Source organism: Poecilia latipinna, unplaced genomic scaffold (genome assembly GCF_001443285.1).
Source record: "Poecilia latipinna isolate Pla-1442-1.1 unplaced genomic scaffold, P_latipinna-1.0 Scaffold1508, whole genome shotgun sequence".
Lineage (NCBI taxonomy): Eukaryota > Metazoa > Chordata > Actinopteri > Cyprinodontiformes > Poeciliidae > Poecilia > Poecilia latipinna.
The window spans coordinates 62371-78465 of NW_015114124.1; the positions used below are offsets into that span (position 1 = coordinate 62371).

Sequence of the window (16095 nt, forward strand, 5' to 3'; positions counted from 1 at the left end):
AGTTAAAAGTGTACAGCTGATATCAGTAGTGAACTTAACTGGGAGTTGGCTCAGGAGATAAAGTTTTATAAGTTGTTTGATAGTTACAAGTAGTCTGTAAATCAACTACACCTTCATAGAAATTTATTTTAACTCATAAAAACAGATTAATGCACTACTTTTCACATTAGTTTTTCACTTCTGGTCTTACTAAAATAAAACGCAGAGCTGTTACAAATGGCTAGTCAAATTCTTTAAAAACATAAATTCAAATAACGACGTTAGATGTATTTAATTTTGGGGGGGATAAAGTACTCGTTTGAATATGTTAAGTGTAAATGTTTTCCGGGTAGGTCCGTCGATGTCATATTTGAATGGGTCTATGGTTGGTTGGACTGAGGGTTAGAGGAAGCTTGTCCGCCCGGTAGTCGGAGCGGAGGAGGGGGACTCGACAGCGAGAGCTTCAGGCTGCGAGCGAGCCGCTGACGGACACCGAAATATCTCCACCAGCGGCACGACGAAAAGCAATAATTTCTCCTATGGTTCGCATTGAGTCACATTCAGGTGGGTCTAACATATGTTCTGACATCTATGCTACATATTTCGTGTAAAACAACCGAGCACAGGACGGTGTACCGCGACTGTGTACAAAGGCTTTCTTCGCCGGAGAAAATGCCGGGGCTGCAGCAGCCGGGAGGCCCGCTTGTGTCTTTCAAGTCGCCGACTCACCTCGCTTATTGCTCCACTGTTTCACACCATCCTAGTCTTTCTATTTCAAAAAACCCTCCTGCCGCTTTCTCTATAACGCCTTAACGACCTCTGCTCACGACCAGAGGCGTTATCGAGGGAGCAACGTGGGTTTTGACAACCGTGGCCGGTGCGAGGAAACATGGTTGCTCTGCGGAGTCTCCTACGGATGCACGCCGGGCATTGAAGCGGTCCGCGCCGCTAGAGGGTTACGGGGGCAGCCGGTGTTGCTCTGTAGCAGTCCAGGAAGGGATCGGGATGTAAAACAGACGCGGCGACATGTTTAGCTAGGCAATAAAAACAGCCGCCTGCTGATGTCGGGGGGTGTCCTTTTAAAACTTTCTTTGTAATATAGCAGACAAAGTTGGCACTCTACGATGTGACGTTTTTAAAACTCGGTAAATGCGCTTCTCGCCAGTTTTCAGCTGGGCGTCTTCGGAGACCAGCTGTGGTTTCGTGTCGCTGTTTTTACGCTTCGCTGGTTTGGTTTCAGCAGGTTGTGATCATCATTTGGGGTGGTGGTTGGAGTTCTGCGTGTTGGCTTTGCTCTTCGGACAAGTCAGCCGGGTTGTCTGTGCATACTGTGCTGGAAGGGTGGCTTTACCGTCGGGGCGGACAGACTGGAGTTTTCGGCACAGCGTCTCTTTTGCGGGGCAGATGACTGACTGAACATGTCTGTTCCCTTTCTTTTTCCACACACACAAAAAAAGAAAGAAAATGTCGTCTGATACTCACTGATCGGATTGTTTCTTTCATAACATTTATCTGTGGAGTAAAGCTAGTAGGAAGACTAATGCCTGTACCGTATGGAAGATGACTAATTTCATGTCTGATGAAGCATTCTCTGTGATCCTTTGACCTTCTATTTCCAACCAATATGCCGCTAAAAACCACATTGTCGACTTTTTATTTAGTTTTCTGGCAAAGTCATCCATTTTTTTAAAAACCTGATATTTCAACTATGGTCCTTTGGACTGTGAAAGAGAAACAGGCCCACAGGATCACAGAACCTCTACTATACTTATATACTTGAGATGCTTTCCTTCATATTCAAACTATTCAGCCAAAAAAAAAAAAGGGTTTTGCTTAAAATGCTCATTGCCGTTAAAGTCCACGTAGAGTTTAGCTAAATGTAACTGTTATGCTTGTGATGGTTGGACAGGAAATGATTTATTCTGACATACAGCCCCAATAACTAGTTTGCATATAGATAACATCCAATGATTGTTATGGGGACTTGGCAGCTCCCATGATTCCATTCTTTGCTGCAATTCTCTACCATTGGGTTTTGGAGGCTTTGTTGACCTCCCTCTCTATTTTCTTCACTGTATGTAATAATATAATCCACTAAAAGAAACAGGTCACTATCTACCTTTACACCCAAGCAGGTAAGCCTGAATTTCCCTCTTAGGAACAATAAAGTTCACTTCAATTCTGTCCTATAAACCTTAACGTCATTTCTGAGTCGAGAGTCCACTTCCTAGACAGGCAGTTAGTTTCGGTCTCTGGGTCTAACTAATGTAGATTCCTAAATATAAAGTGAATTAATTACAAGAGTATTTAATTCAATTACTATGAGTTTTTGACAGAACTTCACCTAAAAATCTTGAACTGTCCCTTTAAAGATGAACAACAATGTGCCTTAAAATTGTATAAAAGGCAACAACAAGATGATTTTTTAACATCACATATATCAGATCTAAACTTGCAATCCAGAACGTTCTGTACACCAGCAAGGTGTATATCTGCAAGTCAGAGCATGCGGATTTGCACACGCATACACACAAAAAACAGAAATAAGAGAGGGCAAATTTATAGCATGGTAAAATAATGTGCAGCTAATAAAAATGGTGTACTGACTCAAAGAAATGTGCAACTGAGTTAAATAAATAAAAAAATATGCAAAATGTGTACGTAAATCTGTGCATAACAAACTATTTACAAGAACTGCAAAAAAACATGTACAAAATGTATGTTAGATGTGCAAATAATATCAGGAATGTTATTTGAAATTAGAAAAACTAAAACAAAAAATGGTTACAACAATAATGCTATTTTATGAACCTGTAAACTGTCACCATGTTCACATTAAGTAAACCAATTTAATTGTTTTTTAAAGCAGCTTGGAGGCTGTGCAACCCTGATAATCTTCCTGTGCGAAACAAACTCTTACAGTGTAGCTTGTAAAGTATTTCTCTGGTCTAATGAACTAGCTAATTAAAAGTAAAGTAGTATAAAAAACAATGTTTTATTCAATTTTACATACCCCTACTTTTCTGTTTGACCAGGAAAGCTTTACATGCTCTGTTTGACACCGGACGGTCGTTGGTGGCGTACCACATTCAAGCTTAATTTTTTTTCTATGTAAATATTTGTCAGCTTCCATATAACCACCCACGCCAAACACCTGGGCTCCTCTCAGGCTAACTGTTCTCCAAAATCAACAAGTCTGCGTTTATACTTAATTAGTATTCCAAGAGAGCTGTCTAATACGATGGCAACTAATAAACTTTAGACACAACCTCACGTAAAAAAAGAAGGAAAATAAAACAGCCATCCCTTTTAAAACAGTGAATGAACGTAAGCTAATCATATGTGTAATCTAAAGCGTGTTTAGTATCTAATTTTATTTACCTCATTACTGCGATACAGTTCTCCTTTCATATTTTGTTGTAAACGCCTGTCAGATTGTATTCGTGTGCATACAAACCGTCATGCTGTGTAACACAGGGATCACATACCACGAGTTATTTTGCCAGACGTTGCCCCTAACTTGTCTGACTGGTCTCCAAGTTAAACGAAACCACCAAAACACAAGTGAGGAGCAACAATGAAAATCAACTGACCCTGCAGCGACAGTGCAGCGTTTCAACGTTACTGTTGTGTAAAACTGGTGCAGTGTGTGTGTGTGTGTGTGTGTGTGTGTGTGTGTGTGTGTGTGTGTGTGTGTGCTGTCATTTTTTTGTAAGTTTTTCTTTGCATGATAAACGAACCATCTCCTGTTTCACAGTACGCTTTTTTTTCTGACACGAGTATAGATCAACTTCATTGGCTAGATCAGTTTGATCATGCATATTATGCATCTTTTCTATACAGTGCGTTCCACATTTAAATAAATTAATTATTATAAATTATTGTTATGGAGACCTGATGGCTGGCTCAAAACAGTGAGGTTCTGTTTCCTGTGAAGCCGTCTTTGTTACAGTTCAGGTTGTTTAAGGAATGTATCAAAAAGCTCATCTCAATGCTGTGATATTGCATATCACATAATCATTTGCATGTGTTGCTAGAGCCCCTTAAATTTCTCATCAATATTGAATTTAGGGTCGAGACTTTACAGCATTGATTTTGATTAATTAATAATATAGGTTATAATATGACATGCTCAAAATTTGAACCCAATGAATAATTTTTTGTTTTATTATTATTTCTGGCTAGAACTTTTGTGTTGACACATCTCCTGTAATGCACAAGTGACATCCACAAATAACAAAGATAGACAACAAAGCTGCTTCTCTTGGCCCACTGGGGGTAGTTTTTGCTTCAAAAATCCTCATATGAGATGGTGTAAAAGACTATTGTTGTGCAAAAAGGAGTTAGCCTATCACTGAAGCTTATCTAGCCTGAAATACCATTGTCAGTACAAAATATGTTGCTGCAAGCACAGACATCCCCAACGCTAATGTCAGCATCCACAGACCACATAGAATTATTTTTTTATAAGAAGTTACATGGATGATCAGGATTCCTGAAACGGATATAATAGCGCTGTTCATCAGTCTGATGTTTTAATAAGCTAAATAACACTAAACACAATAAATGTCTTTACATTGAACTAACATGCCTATTTATTTAATAATTTAGCAGCTAAAATGGTTTTTGAATTGAGAATGCTTCATAGTTTATCTATGATCTTTGATTAAAATGCAGTTAATTACATACACTTATTAAACTTGATTAAAAAAATCACCTCTAAATGAAATATATTTCAAAGTCTTTTTTTTATCATTTTTTTTCCTCCTCAATGTATTGTTGACATAATTTCTGTTTCTGTCTTCCACCCCCAGACTGGACCATGTGACTGTTGTTGGAGGCTGTTGCCCTCTGATGCTCGAGGATCTCTCCACACTCCTCTAGAATGTATTTGATGAATGTACCGCCTGTCGCAGCGACGGAAACAGAATGGAGACGATGCGGAACACCTGGAGGCTATAGCCTTCCAGTTTGCTTCAATGACTCTGACACGGAGTTGTCCACCAGAGGCACACCAATCTCAAATAAGGTCCAGATGATCATAGAGAGCCTCAGGAGTAGCCAGTCCTCACTCGAGATGGGCGATGAGATTGAGGCAAACATGCTATCGGGACAGGATCGCCATACGCAAGTGTGCAAGGCTGCAGTGGGTAACTACGTGGGAGCCAAGTTGAAAACAAAAAGGCCCACTGAAAGCCCACACGTCCACTTTTCTTCCACAACAAACCATGATAGCAGCGACTCCGACAGTGACGATTCAGTAGACAGAGGAATTGAGGAGGCAATAATGGAGTACCTGAAAGAAAAGGATGGTCACAAACGCAAGGCAGGAACATCTTCCACTTCCCATCAGTCGTCCAAAATTCCAAGGAAAAATCCATTGCCCTTTGAGTTTGCCAAGCAACACTCTGAAGGCAACTCGTCCTTCATATCCAGTGGAAAGTTCCCAGTAAGTGTGAAATCGGAGACTCCTATCACAGCAGCTGCTATACCTTTAAAAAAGTATATCAAGAATAAGGCTTCGCGGGATGAAAACATTGAGGTGGATAAAAGTTCAGCCAATAGCTTACTCAGTTCTGAAGAACAATGGAAGAGTCCCTCTGAAACAATGAGGTTCTTCAACAGCACTCTAACTTACCCAGTAATGCCAAAGATGGAGGAAGACCTGAGTGATTCCAGTAGTGATGATGGCATCGAGGAAGCCATTCAAAGATACCAGTTAGAGAAAAATGAGCAAAGCAAAAGGGAAGCCTGTAATCCACAAACATTCCAAGAAGATTCTGACTCCACCAGCGATGATGGGATTGAAGAAGCTATCCGGAGCTACCAGCTTGAGCAACAGAAAGAGAATAGCCCTCAGAAGCAACTGTTCTGCAAGCCGAAAGCCCCTATCAAGTTAGCGGTACATGCCACTGGAAGTACAAACTCTGATGACGTGAAGAAAAACAAACTGAAGAGGAAAAAAGTTAAACCAGGGAAACAGACTCAATCTCCATTTGTTTCCAAACCCAAGACTTCACTGTCATTCAACCCCAAGATCAAGGGAAATGGACTCCCTTCTTCAAAAGCAGAGACTAAAGAGCAGTCAGCTCCTGCTCCTTCCAAAGTTAACACCACAGCAGAACTGATGTGTGCTGAAGCAATACTGGACATTTCCAAAACTGTAATGCCTGGAGCCTTCCATCAGGGCATTGGCCTTGGCACGTGTGCTCCAGCTCAACCTTCCACAATGTCCTCTCTTCCTGACAGACACCGATATGAAGAAAGCAACGACAGTTCCATTGACAGTGAGGATGGGATTGAGCAAGAAATCAGGAAATTTCTTGAGCAGAAAGCCCAGATGCACAAACAGCCGCCCACTGTTGAAGAGCCTTGTGGTGGTGTTGATCCAGAGAAGGGGAAAGGAAAAGATGCTGCTACTCAACAGAAATCACAAAGGCTGTCTTTAACGCAGAAAAGAAAACAGAAGGAGAAAAGCGTGACTGTGGCGAACATGTCGGGAGCTGATGACAAATGTAAAGAAACTACTGAGCACGCACGAGAATCTAACGCCTTGACACTTCCACAGAGAAGTCAACCCCAACCAAGCACAGCGTTACACCAGGCAGACCAAAGCGGAGACAAAAGCAGTTCACTTGACAGTGACGAGGACCTCGACACTGCGATCAAAGACCTGCTAAAGACAAAAAAGAAATCGAAGAAAAAGATCAAAGACACGAAAAAGAAACACAGGAAGTGCATCAAAGATGAAGAACCGCTGATGGGAAATGCTTTACACAACAGAAAGTTCAAACACGAGCCTGGCTCCAAGTGTAGTGCTTTGAAAAAAGTACACGGGGGCGACGATGACGTAAAAGACAAGTGTGGATTCAGTAAAAATAATGTCTCACAACAAAGGCAAATGGATAAATGTAAGGAGGGTGATGCAGCAGACATCGTGGGAGGGGAAAGACAACACGCCCAGTCACTGCAAACTGTTGAACCCCTTTATCGAACTGACGATGAGAGCAGCTCAGTAGACAGCGATGACAGCATCGAGCAAGAGATAAGAAGATTTCTGGCTGAGAAGGCCAAAGTTTCCACAGGAGACAAAGGTAATGATGGATCTTTGTGTAGAAACGGATCCCCTGTGGTTCAGGAATCAGAGGTTCAATTTCCACTTAAAGACTTCAAACCGGAGACTCAGCTGGCTGAGATTTCTCCGAAACACATCAGTGGTGTCTCTGCATCTCCAGTAGGGACCCAACAGAGGTTCTATCCTGAAATCTCGTCTGCCAGCCCACAGTCACGTGCTTCTTCGGTCCAGTCCTGCAGTCCCAGTCTTCTGGAGCCTGCCGATGGCGCAGGGGCGATGAAGAACCAGCAAATGAGGCCCAACACTGCCAGAGATGGCCTAATCAATGGCAGCCAACAGGCGGACAGAGGTCAACCAGCTTCAAGTCCCAACTATGCTCGCTCCCTTGCAGAGTCAATTAAGTGGCGCCAGAGCCTGGGGCTTCCAATTCCCGACCCAAGGGCTCTAAGCCGGACTCCTTTTCACATCACCTCTTCAGAGAGACGGGACACTTCATCAGACAATAGGGACCTAAAATCACAGACTCCGGCCGCCGGCTGGTGTTCTTCAAGGAGCAGCAGAGGGCCGTTTTCTGCCTCTACAGAGACAGATGGAAATGTCACGGCTAGACCCCCCGTTTTGAAATTTTTCTCTGCTGCTAGGCAGCATTCAAAGATGACCTTTACACAGAGCCTTACGCCTGGCAACAGGTCCCAGTTCTCCATGGAAGAAGGGCGGGCGAGTACGGTGCATGTGCCTAAGGACAAGAGTGTGTTTGTAGAGCTGGAGTCTAACAGGACCAACCATGTCCAGGTTCAAAGCAGGGAAAGGAGTGAGGGAAAGGAGAAGGCAGACTCACTGAGAGAGCGAAAAAGAGAAGGCAAGAGCACGAAGATGGATGATGAAGGAGCTGATCAAGACAGAAAGGATGAAGAGTTTATAGATGAGTCAGATTGTGAATCAGACAGCAGGAGAGATCCAGATAAGATGCAGGGCTTTCCAGCATTGTAAGTATTTGCTTTGATCACTATTCCTTAACAGCATCATAGTTCTATATGTTAACTTCCTAATGTTGCCCTGCTAATCGATATCATATTTCTTAAGCTCATTCATGTACAGAATCTAAGGGAATACTTGTTAATATATCTAAACAAAACAAAACATGCTCTTTTTTATATATAAAATGTGTAACACAGTGGCACCAATACATTTTTGTGCTCTAATATTATTTCATATCCCTAATCCTTTGAAAAGCAATACAATGGAGTTTTGGTACAAGAAGAAGTTGCAACACCAAGACAATGTCATAATAACTTAAAAAAAAAAAAAAAAAAATTGGGCTGATCTTTTTTATATTACCACTTGGGAATGCAGGGTAGCAAAATGATTTTAAAAGTATTACATGAAACGAGTATATTTGGAGAGATCTTTCATATGGAAGAGTCGTGACAGGCTTTAAGTCAAGATTAACCGTGTATTACTTTATTGTTTTCATTCATCATACATGCAGCAGATAAAATGTAATGTTTTTCTCTGTCAAGTCAAAATAAAACTAAATCTGGGATAAAAATAAAACAGACCAGTGAGCAAAAATGTATTATTATAGTAAATCATTGTGAGTTGATTTAAAAATAGCCTTTAACTAAATTCTCCAGGAAGAGAATTTACTGGTTTTTACCCACATTTATTCATCTGTTTATTATTTTTCCCTCACCAAACCCTTTCCAGTGTTGAACCTGAGCTATTGCTCGCCTCACAGCAGTTTTTTTTTTTCATTTCCACTAGCAAAATAGGATGCCTGTGTCATAGGAAAATTTGGCATATTTAACCCCAGAAGGACAGAAAACCATAAAATACAATCTTATGAGCCACATGTTTAAAATATAAATTACATTTTCACTTTATTTAATTTTTCTGTGCTTTCTTTCAAAAATATAGTACAGTACTGTACAACTCAAATTTGTGAGCAATTCACAGTCACAGATTTTTGAACTCAAGCAGCTGACATTTAAAAATTTGTTTGCTAAATATGGAGAAAAATCTGAATTTCTGTAGTTAAAACTCTCTTAGTTCTGTGATCCTTTACAGAAACTTATAACGGAGTAGAGGGAAGGACAAACATCTACTAAGGGACATTTTTTGTAACATGGAACTGAGCTCATTTTTTTAAAAACGTAAAACCAAAGTGGTTTTTAACTAAGTTTATAAAACTAACTCTAAAAACTAAGTGTAGAAACTGCCTTGGTTTAGCATTAGAACTGCTTTGATGGGGGAAAACAAACAAAACAGAGGTGGCTCTTTTCTACACTGAAGGCCTGACCAGATCGACTTCAGTTCTTTGAAAATACACAAGATAAATGGGTTATGACATGTCTGTGACGTTAATAAACCACCTCTTTGTATTTTTATTTCTTCATTTTCTTGTGTCTGCCACAAGTGGTCTTATCATCATAACCACACAAAATCAAAACATTGCATATTTTTGCTTCTAAAGATCTGTTCAGGTTTTATTTCTTCCATGTGCAAAACCCTTTTTGAGCGAAACGAGCTCAATAAAATGTAAAACAGAAATCTGTAACGTGATTGAATTGCTTGTATTTTGAACAGAAAAGAGAATTACTTCTACTGCTGCTAAAATAAATAATGCTACATCTTGGTTATTGTAGTTTGGTAATATTATCCATTGCCTTTATTTACCGTGTGTGGTTTTTGCGACTGGGAATATTTCAAAAACGGGACACATTTGTCTTTCCTGTAAGCAAGATGAATGTGTAGCAACCTTCCTTCCGCCAGCTGACCGGCAGTGTGCAGCACCGGTCACTCTGGCATCTGATTAACGGGACATTACAAAATGGAAATGACGAGAAATTTCTTGATACCAGGTATACTTTCAACATGACTAAGGTCTTGAAACAACCAGATGTTGTTGTGTATAATTGTATGCTTTAAAGTCATTTACAGCTCTGCTGCCGAGGAACGCCACTAACAGTGTCAGACGTTTGTAACCGCTACGATGAAGATTGTTGTTCCAGATTCCACTGAAACCTCGCCATCGACCCCCTCTGTCTTACTGAATGTGATACGTTATTATGTGCTCGTTTCTTTGTCATATCAAAGATTTTCTTTGTGACAAAAAGCTATTTATTTTTGTTTATTGAAAAAAAAAATGGAATCATTACTGAACATGCTGTGCATTGCCAGACTTTTTTTGTAAATATTTTTTAACTTTTTTTTTTTTTTTTTCATTCTTTGGATTAAAAAAAACAATTTTTGCTGTATCTTTTAAGTGTGAAATAAAGAGTCGAGTCTGAACATAATTGGGTTTTGTTGCAATTAATTCAGATTAATTGGCCATTAAAGATGGCATGTTGAAGGAATAAGATGTTTGTGGTTTGACCGACATTCTGCTCTGCCTCATTCAGGTCTTTGTCCAGAGAAATAGATCCTGGCCTCACTATAAGTCCATGCATAGCTCTTACGTCAGAGGAAAGAACCAAGGTGTCCAACAGGAAGTTACTGGTTAGGAAATGCATGAAGGTACAAATTCTCCAAAGACGCAAATTTTGAGTGATTTGTCATCAAAATCCATAGAATAAGAGTTGTGTTTAATCATGCTTTCAGGGGAATTGTCCTCTCACTTGTTCTTCTGCGCATACGGCAGCCCTGCAGCATGTCAAAAGAAAGCTTCGCTTTGTTCCAGTGAGTTTACCAGCAGCAGTTTCTCCAGTGAAGATCAGAATCTATAAAAATGCTCCAAAATGTCTGTCCTTTATTTTTTTTTTCTTTGCAGGCGAAAAAAGGCAGGCAACTCGGTTTAACAGGATAACGTTTGGTTTTCCCTGTTGTATGTTATATTTGAAGTTAGCAAGTCTTGATCGTTAAACATATTTTAAGTTCATGTGGCTAACATAGGTTCATAGGCAATTTTATGCATCCAAGTCTCAGTTCAAGTTTTTCTTTGATGTAGAAAAAATATTGCTTTTTTTCCCCAAGTTTTGCGTTTTTAAAGAAAGTTAAGGTTCAGTTGTTAATAGGAAATGGTGTCCATTTTTTTTTGGTTTTGTCCATGTTAAGAGGGTTTTTTTTTTTTGTTTTTTTTTTCATTTTTCTGTCTGTTATACTTGTACATGTATTTCATTTCATATTCACTGAAATATTCTTTATTTTAATTTTAGTCACTGCTCTTTAACTTTATGTTGAGATTCTTATTTTTGCAATTTGGAACTTTTTTTGCATCAGTATTAAGTTACTTTAAGTGATGATTTTATTTTACTTTAATTTAGCTTTCCAGATGCTAGTCATGACTCATGATTTTGTTTTGTCCTTGTTTACTTTTTTGTTTGTTGTTTTTTTTTTGTTTTTTGTTTTTTTCAAATATCTTAGTCTATTTTATTCATTGACTATTTAAAATTATTTTTATTTAAATGTATTATGTTTAGGACATGCTTATAATGTTTTATTTGTAATTCTATGTTTTATTAAAAGTTTTAGTGATGTCACGTTGTTTGCTCGACACAAAATTTTGACGTTCAACAAAAGAATAGCACTGTGGAAGTTGTAGTTTTACGTGGTGTGACGCGACAAAACGTCCCCTTTACGGCACAATAAACTACAATCACGCAGGCGCACTTTGTTGACCTTCTTTTGCTGTGAAGCATGGCTACCCGGGCGCTTACAAAAGGTATGTACATGAAAACAGTACTTTCCTGTGTGTAGAAAGCTTCATGTTGGTGTCCTAAGCCTTCTAATTAGGAACACTTTCATCCTTTTTTGAGCTTTGGTTTCTCCTGTAAGCGTTGTGCGACAGGACAGAACAGGAAACTGTACAGCTACTTCTAGTGTGTCAGTTTTCAGTCTTTCTCCTTTTTCTTGTCCAGTATTAACCTTCATTTATGCCTTACGTTCAGGTCTGTTGGGATTGCGCCATGTTCGGGGTCCCACAGTTAAATTATCCAACAGTGGACATCAGTTTGCCACCGCATCTTCCATTATATCACCTGAACCGCAAACTTGCTCCGTCAGAGGTGAGTTTCTACCTGCTAACAATGTCTGTACGCATAACATTTTCCCAGCTAAAGCCCGTTTTAACCATTCCAGATAAAATGCTGGATCTACCACTAGAGAAACAGGATCTTTTCCGGGTGTCGGAGCTGTTTACTGTGAAGGACTTGTTCGACGCCAGAGTGCATCTTGGACACAAGAAGGGCTGCAGGCACAGGTTTGTAGGATGTGATTTTTCTGTAGAATATAAACCTCGCTAGAAACCCAATATGTGACTTAGGCATGTAACGGTACAGAAACCAGTTGGATTATCTGTGTTGTTTTAATGTTAAATCAAGTAAATGCAGAAATAAGTACTTCAGCTGCCAGTCTTTTGGGGGTATTTCTGTACCAAATTTGCACGGCTTTTAAGTTCTTCAAAATAGCTCAATAAAGTTTTCCCCAAAATTTACAGTTGAAATACGTTTTAGGCCATTCTTAATCTGATGTAAATCATTCAGTACTAGCCCAGGTTGTATGTTGTCCTGCTAAAAATGAATCTCCTCAGTTTTTCTGTTCCGGGATTTCTCCATACAACTTCCTAGCAATGCTACTGACACTGACACATAGCATTGTGCGTGAAATTGGCTTGTTGCTAACTGTCAAGGGTAATGCTAGTGTGTTTCTAGTAATATGTTATCAGCTTCCCTACTGTTCTGTAAGGGCCTGATTTGTGGGATGCATGACCTGTCATCAGATTTTCACACCTGAGTTCTAGATTTCTGCAGCTCTCTCTCATTTGAAGAGAACAGCCATCTTTTTGTCAAATGCCTCGTACTCTTTCTATTATTTAATATGGATTGAACTGACCTACATCAGATGTTCAAAACTTGCACAATTGCTATGTAACTTAACTTTGGTTTAAACACCTCCAGAACTTCCTCACTGACCCGACACCAACACTTTCAAAGGTTCTTACTTGTAGAAAAAAAAATGCTTGATTTCATTTCCTCTTCAAAATTATGCACTACTTTGTGATGGTGTATCATACAAATTGTCATTGTGTCACAAAAATGTAGTTTAGCCAAGTGACTCTAATCTACTGTTGAATGACCATCATTTCGGCCATTTTTATATTATTAAAATTCCTCATTGGGGAACATTTAGAGTACCAACGGGACATACAATATGCTGAAATAAAGGGGCACAAGCTCTTTTTGTGGTGTTTCATGGCTTAAATAAATCTACCTGTCCTCCTTAACAGTGGCGTTAAATGTCCCTTTTGTTACCAAAGCAACCATGCAGATCACCTCGGAAACACATTCATGAAACTAATCTGTTCATTTGCAATTCTAGTATAGAAGACAGACCTGTTTTGAAAGCCAAAGCAATTCCTTGTTAACTTCCCAGAATGATTGTACAAAGTCACAAAGTGCTTTTTGTACAGGAGAAAGGAACCACTTCTGTCCTGACCTGAATGGATGTGTACAAAAAATAAAAAGGAGCGCATGGCTGAAAGATTGCACACTGTGTGTTTGTGTAAATGAATAAAAGAAAATCCACTTGTGACTAACATGAAATTAAAATTAAACAGTACGAAATGACAGGATGTTATTTTATTTTTCATTTGAAACCAAGTGGAGCTTCTTAGAATGTTAAAATATGCAGAGCATGGCAAAAAAAAACAAAAAAAAAAAAAACATTCATACTCAGTTATTTAGATCAGAAAACATGGCTAAAAATTAGCATTAGCTTTCTAAAAAAAAAGTTAAAGTTTTTTGAGTGTTTCTCATGACGGCAACATGCACTCCTTCCTCTAGGCTCATGGAACCTTACCTGTACGACTCCAGCTTGGACTACGACATCATCGACCTGGACAAGACGGCGGAGGACCTCCGGCGAGCCCTGGACAAGACGGCTCACACCGCGTACGGCGGCGGCATCATCCTCTTCATCAGCCGCCGCCGCCAGTTCTGCCACCTGGTGGAGAACACGGCCAAGCAGTGCGGGGAGTACGCGCACACGCGCTACTGGCAGGGGGGCCTCTTCACCAACGCTCACATCCAGTACGGCCCCGGCGTCCGGCTGCCCGACCTCGTCGTCTTCCTGTCCACGCTGAACAACGTGTTCCAGCAGCACGTGGCCATCAGGGACGCCCGCAAGATGAACATTCCCACCGTCGGCGTGGTGGACTCCAACTGCAACCCCAGCTTGATCACCTACCCCGTGCCAGGGAACGACGACACTCCGGTTGCCATGGAGCTGTACTGCCGCTTGTTCAAGACGGTCATCAACAGAGCCAAAAACAAACGAAAACAGATGGAGCTCCTCCACAGCCTGTCAGAGCCGTCGGAGCCCAGCTCATGAGTCGTGTTTAACGAGAGATGATGATGCAGTTTTAAAAAAAGAAGAAAAAAAAACAAACTGCAGCTCGTATTGTATTATAACTTCTTTCTTGCATGGTTGACTTCACAGGACTGTGTGTATGTTGCTCATTAAAAAGAAATCTTGTTACTGTAATAGAATTTTTCTCATAATTATTCAAGTCAAATTAATCACATTTCAGCAAAACGGTTCAAAGTGCTTTACATCATGAAAACATCGTACGGTCTCCAATTATGAAACAACCAATAAACATGAGATTTTGTGAAAGTCCATCATAAATACACATCAAACCTTTGATCAATGTTCCACTTACTATTAATCAAAGACAGATGTAAACAGTTGGGTTTTTAGCCATGTTTTAAAGGAACTCAGTTTTTTTTGTTGTTGTTGTTTTGCCGTTTTCTGAGAGTTTGTTCCACGTGAGAGGAACTGAATCTCCATGTGTGCTTCTGGTTCTGGGGATGCAGAGCAGACCACAACCAGAAGACCTGAATGGTCTGGGAGGTTGATACAATAACAGATATTCGATGTGTTTTGATGCTGAGCCATTCCAGATGACATCTAAGAATTCATGCTGCAGTAAATGTCTATTTGTTTTACAATTCCTCATTAATCAGATCTCACTGATTTATTTTCATCAAATAATAAATACCTAGTGCAAAAATGTCTTTCTAATAATGCATATAACAGGAGGAAAAAAATAAATCAAAGTTGAATATGTACTGCTGGAAGGATAGTTTGTCTACAAGGCTGTACTGATTTAATAAGTCATTGAAAATCTGCCTAAATTGGCGTAATATATGTTAGAGTAATCACTACAGCTTTAATCTAAGCAGATAACCTAGAAGATTTTTATTTATTTATTTATTTTTTTCAAAAGAGAAAGATTCTGAACTTTTTACCTAGCAAGATGAGTAACAGCTCTGGGATTTCAGTGATTTAAAAAAAAAAATTTTTTAGGTGGGGGTCGGAATGATGAAATAATATGCAATTTTATCAGTCCGGAAGATAGATAGCAATGTGAGACTTTCATGTCTAACAACACAAACCCACCTTACTGGTGGTAGCTGTATAGTTGGGCTCTGGTTTACCTCCAGAGGTACTGGTACAGAGTAGAATAAATAAGAGGCATAAATAGAACTTTACCTAAAATCATAGAGAAATGATTGAAATTTTGCCAAAAACTGATGTTCCCACATAAACACGTTATTTTTGGAGTGGATAAAGGAAGCTGACATTATAAGGTCTGGAATTAAACCTCTTAAAAATGTATTATTATTTTTGCTTGTTTTTAAGTCTGCTAAATTTAATTTATGCAGATATAGAGGCAAAAATAATTAATATTTGATCCTTGTCAGGTATAATTTTAAATTATGACTCTTTATGCATGTTGTTCTGGATTTAGAGAATTACTATAATAATGTATCAACGTTTTTGGTGTTTAATAGTAAAAACTAGGTGTGCGGCGTCAATGCTTGACTTGTCGCAACTGTTTGGTTGCTTCCGGCTTCCGTAGTTTAAACTCTGTTCTGTAACCACCAGGGGGCTGAAATATGGGCGAAATGACGGCGTGGTGAGTAAGGTCAGCGTGGTAATAAAATAAAGTTAACATTGCGGTTTTCCCCCCCCCCCCCCCCCCCCCCCCCCTTTCATTTTACAACAAAAAACACACCCCTTAAAAAAGGAAGAACCTAGTG

At 39.6% G+C, this 16095-nt stretch overlaps 2 protein-coding genes and 1 long non-coding RNA gene across 4 annotated transcripts in view; all 3 read left to right on the forward strand.

Annotated features, from left to right (window-relative positions):
- Positions 1–332: 332 nt before the first annotated feature.
- Positions 333–11342, forward strand: ppp1r26 (protein phosphatase 1, regulatory subunit 26). 2 transcript variants are annotated; one of them, XM_015058014.1, is made up of 5 exons: positions 334–543; positions 4794–8040; positions 10456–10570; positions 10655–10732; positions 10824–11341. In XM_015058014.1, exons 2-5 carry the CDS (start codon positions 4865–4867, stop codon positions 10857–10859), a joined length of 3405 nt encoding a protein of 1134 aa, XP_014913500.1. In that variant the 5' UTR covers positions 334–543; positions 4794–4864; the 3' UTR covers positions 10860–11341. The 2 variants fall into 2 exon arrangements, with proteins under 2 accessions (XP_014913499.1, XP_014913500.1); XM_015058013.1 differs by having other exon boundaries at positions 333–543; positions 10655–11342.
- A 149-nt stretch (positions 11343–11491) lies between these two features.
- On the forward strand, positions 11492–14533 carry mrps2 (mitochondrial ribosomal protein S2). The gene is made up of 4 exons (XM_015058015.1): positions 11492–11714; positions 11941–12057; positions 12131–12251; positions 13834–14533. The coding sequence occupies exons 1-4, from the start codon at positions 11690–11692 to the stop codon at positions 14378–14380; spliced, it is 810 nt and encodes a 269-aa protein (XP_014913501.1). The 5' UTR covers positions 11492–11689; the 3' UTR covers positions 14381–14533.
- Positions 14534–15765: 1232 nt separating this feature from the next.
- The window catches only part of LOC106963227 (uncharacterized), a 6081-nt gene continuing 5751 nt past the window's right edge, over positions 15766–16095 (forward strand). The window contains exon 1 of the long non-coding RNA XR_001428151.1: positions 15766–15971. This is a non-coding gene — a long non-coding RNA (uncharacterized LOC106963227). The remainder of the gene's footprint in view (positions 15972–16095) is intronic.

What these genes read in the sequence shown, in the direction of transcription:
- ppp1r26 (XM_015058013.1), top strand. Translation starts at nt 4,865, where the DNA reads ATGTATTTGATGAATGTACCGCCTGTCGCAGCGACGGAAACAGAATGG. An exon ending in ATGCAGGGCTTTCCAGCATT is followed by an intron (nt 8,041 to 10,455) that starts GTAAGTATTTGC and finishes TGCCTCATTCAG; the next exon opens with GTCTTTGTCCAGAGAAATAG. An exon ending in TGGTTAGGAAATGCATGAAG is followed by an intron (nt 10,571 to 10,654) that starts GTACAAATTCTC and finishes TCATGCTTTCAG; the next exon opens with GGGAATTGTCCTCTCACTTG.
- mrps2 (XM_015058015.1), top strand. Translation starts at nt 11,690, where the DNA reads ATGGCTACCCGGGCGCTTACAAAAG. An exon ending in TACCCGGGCGCTTACAAAAG is followed by an intron (nt 11,715 to 11,940) that starts GTATGTACATGA and finishes CCTTACGTTCAG; the next exon opens with GTCTGTTGGGATTGCGCCAT. An exon ending in GCAAACTTGCTCCGTCAGAG is followed by an intron (nt 12,058 to 12,130) that starts GTGAGTTTCTAC and finishes TAACCATTCCAG; the next exon opens with ATAAAATGCTGGATCTACCA.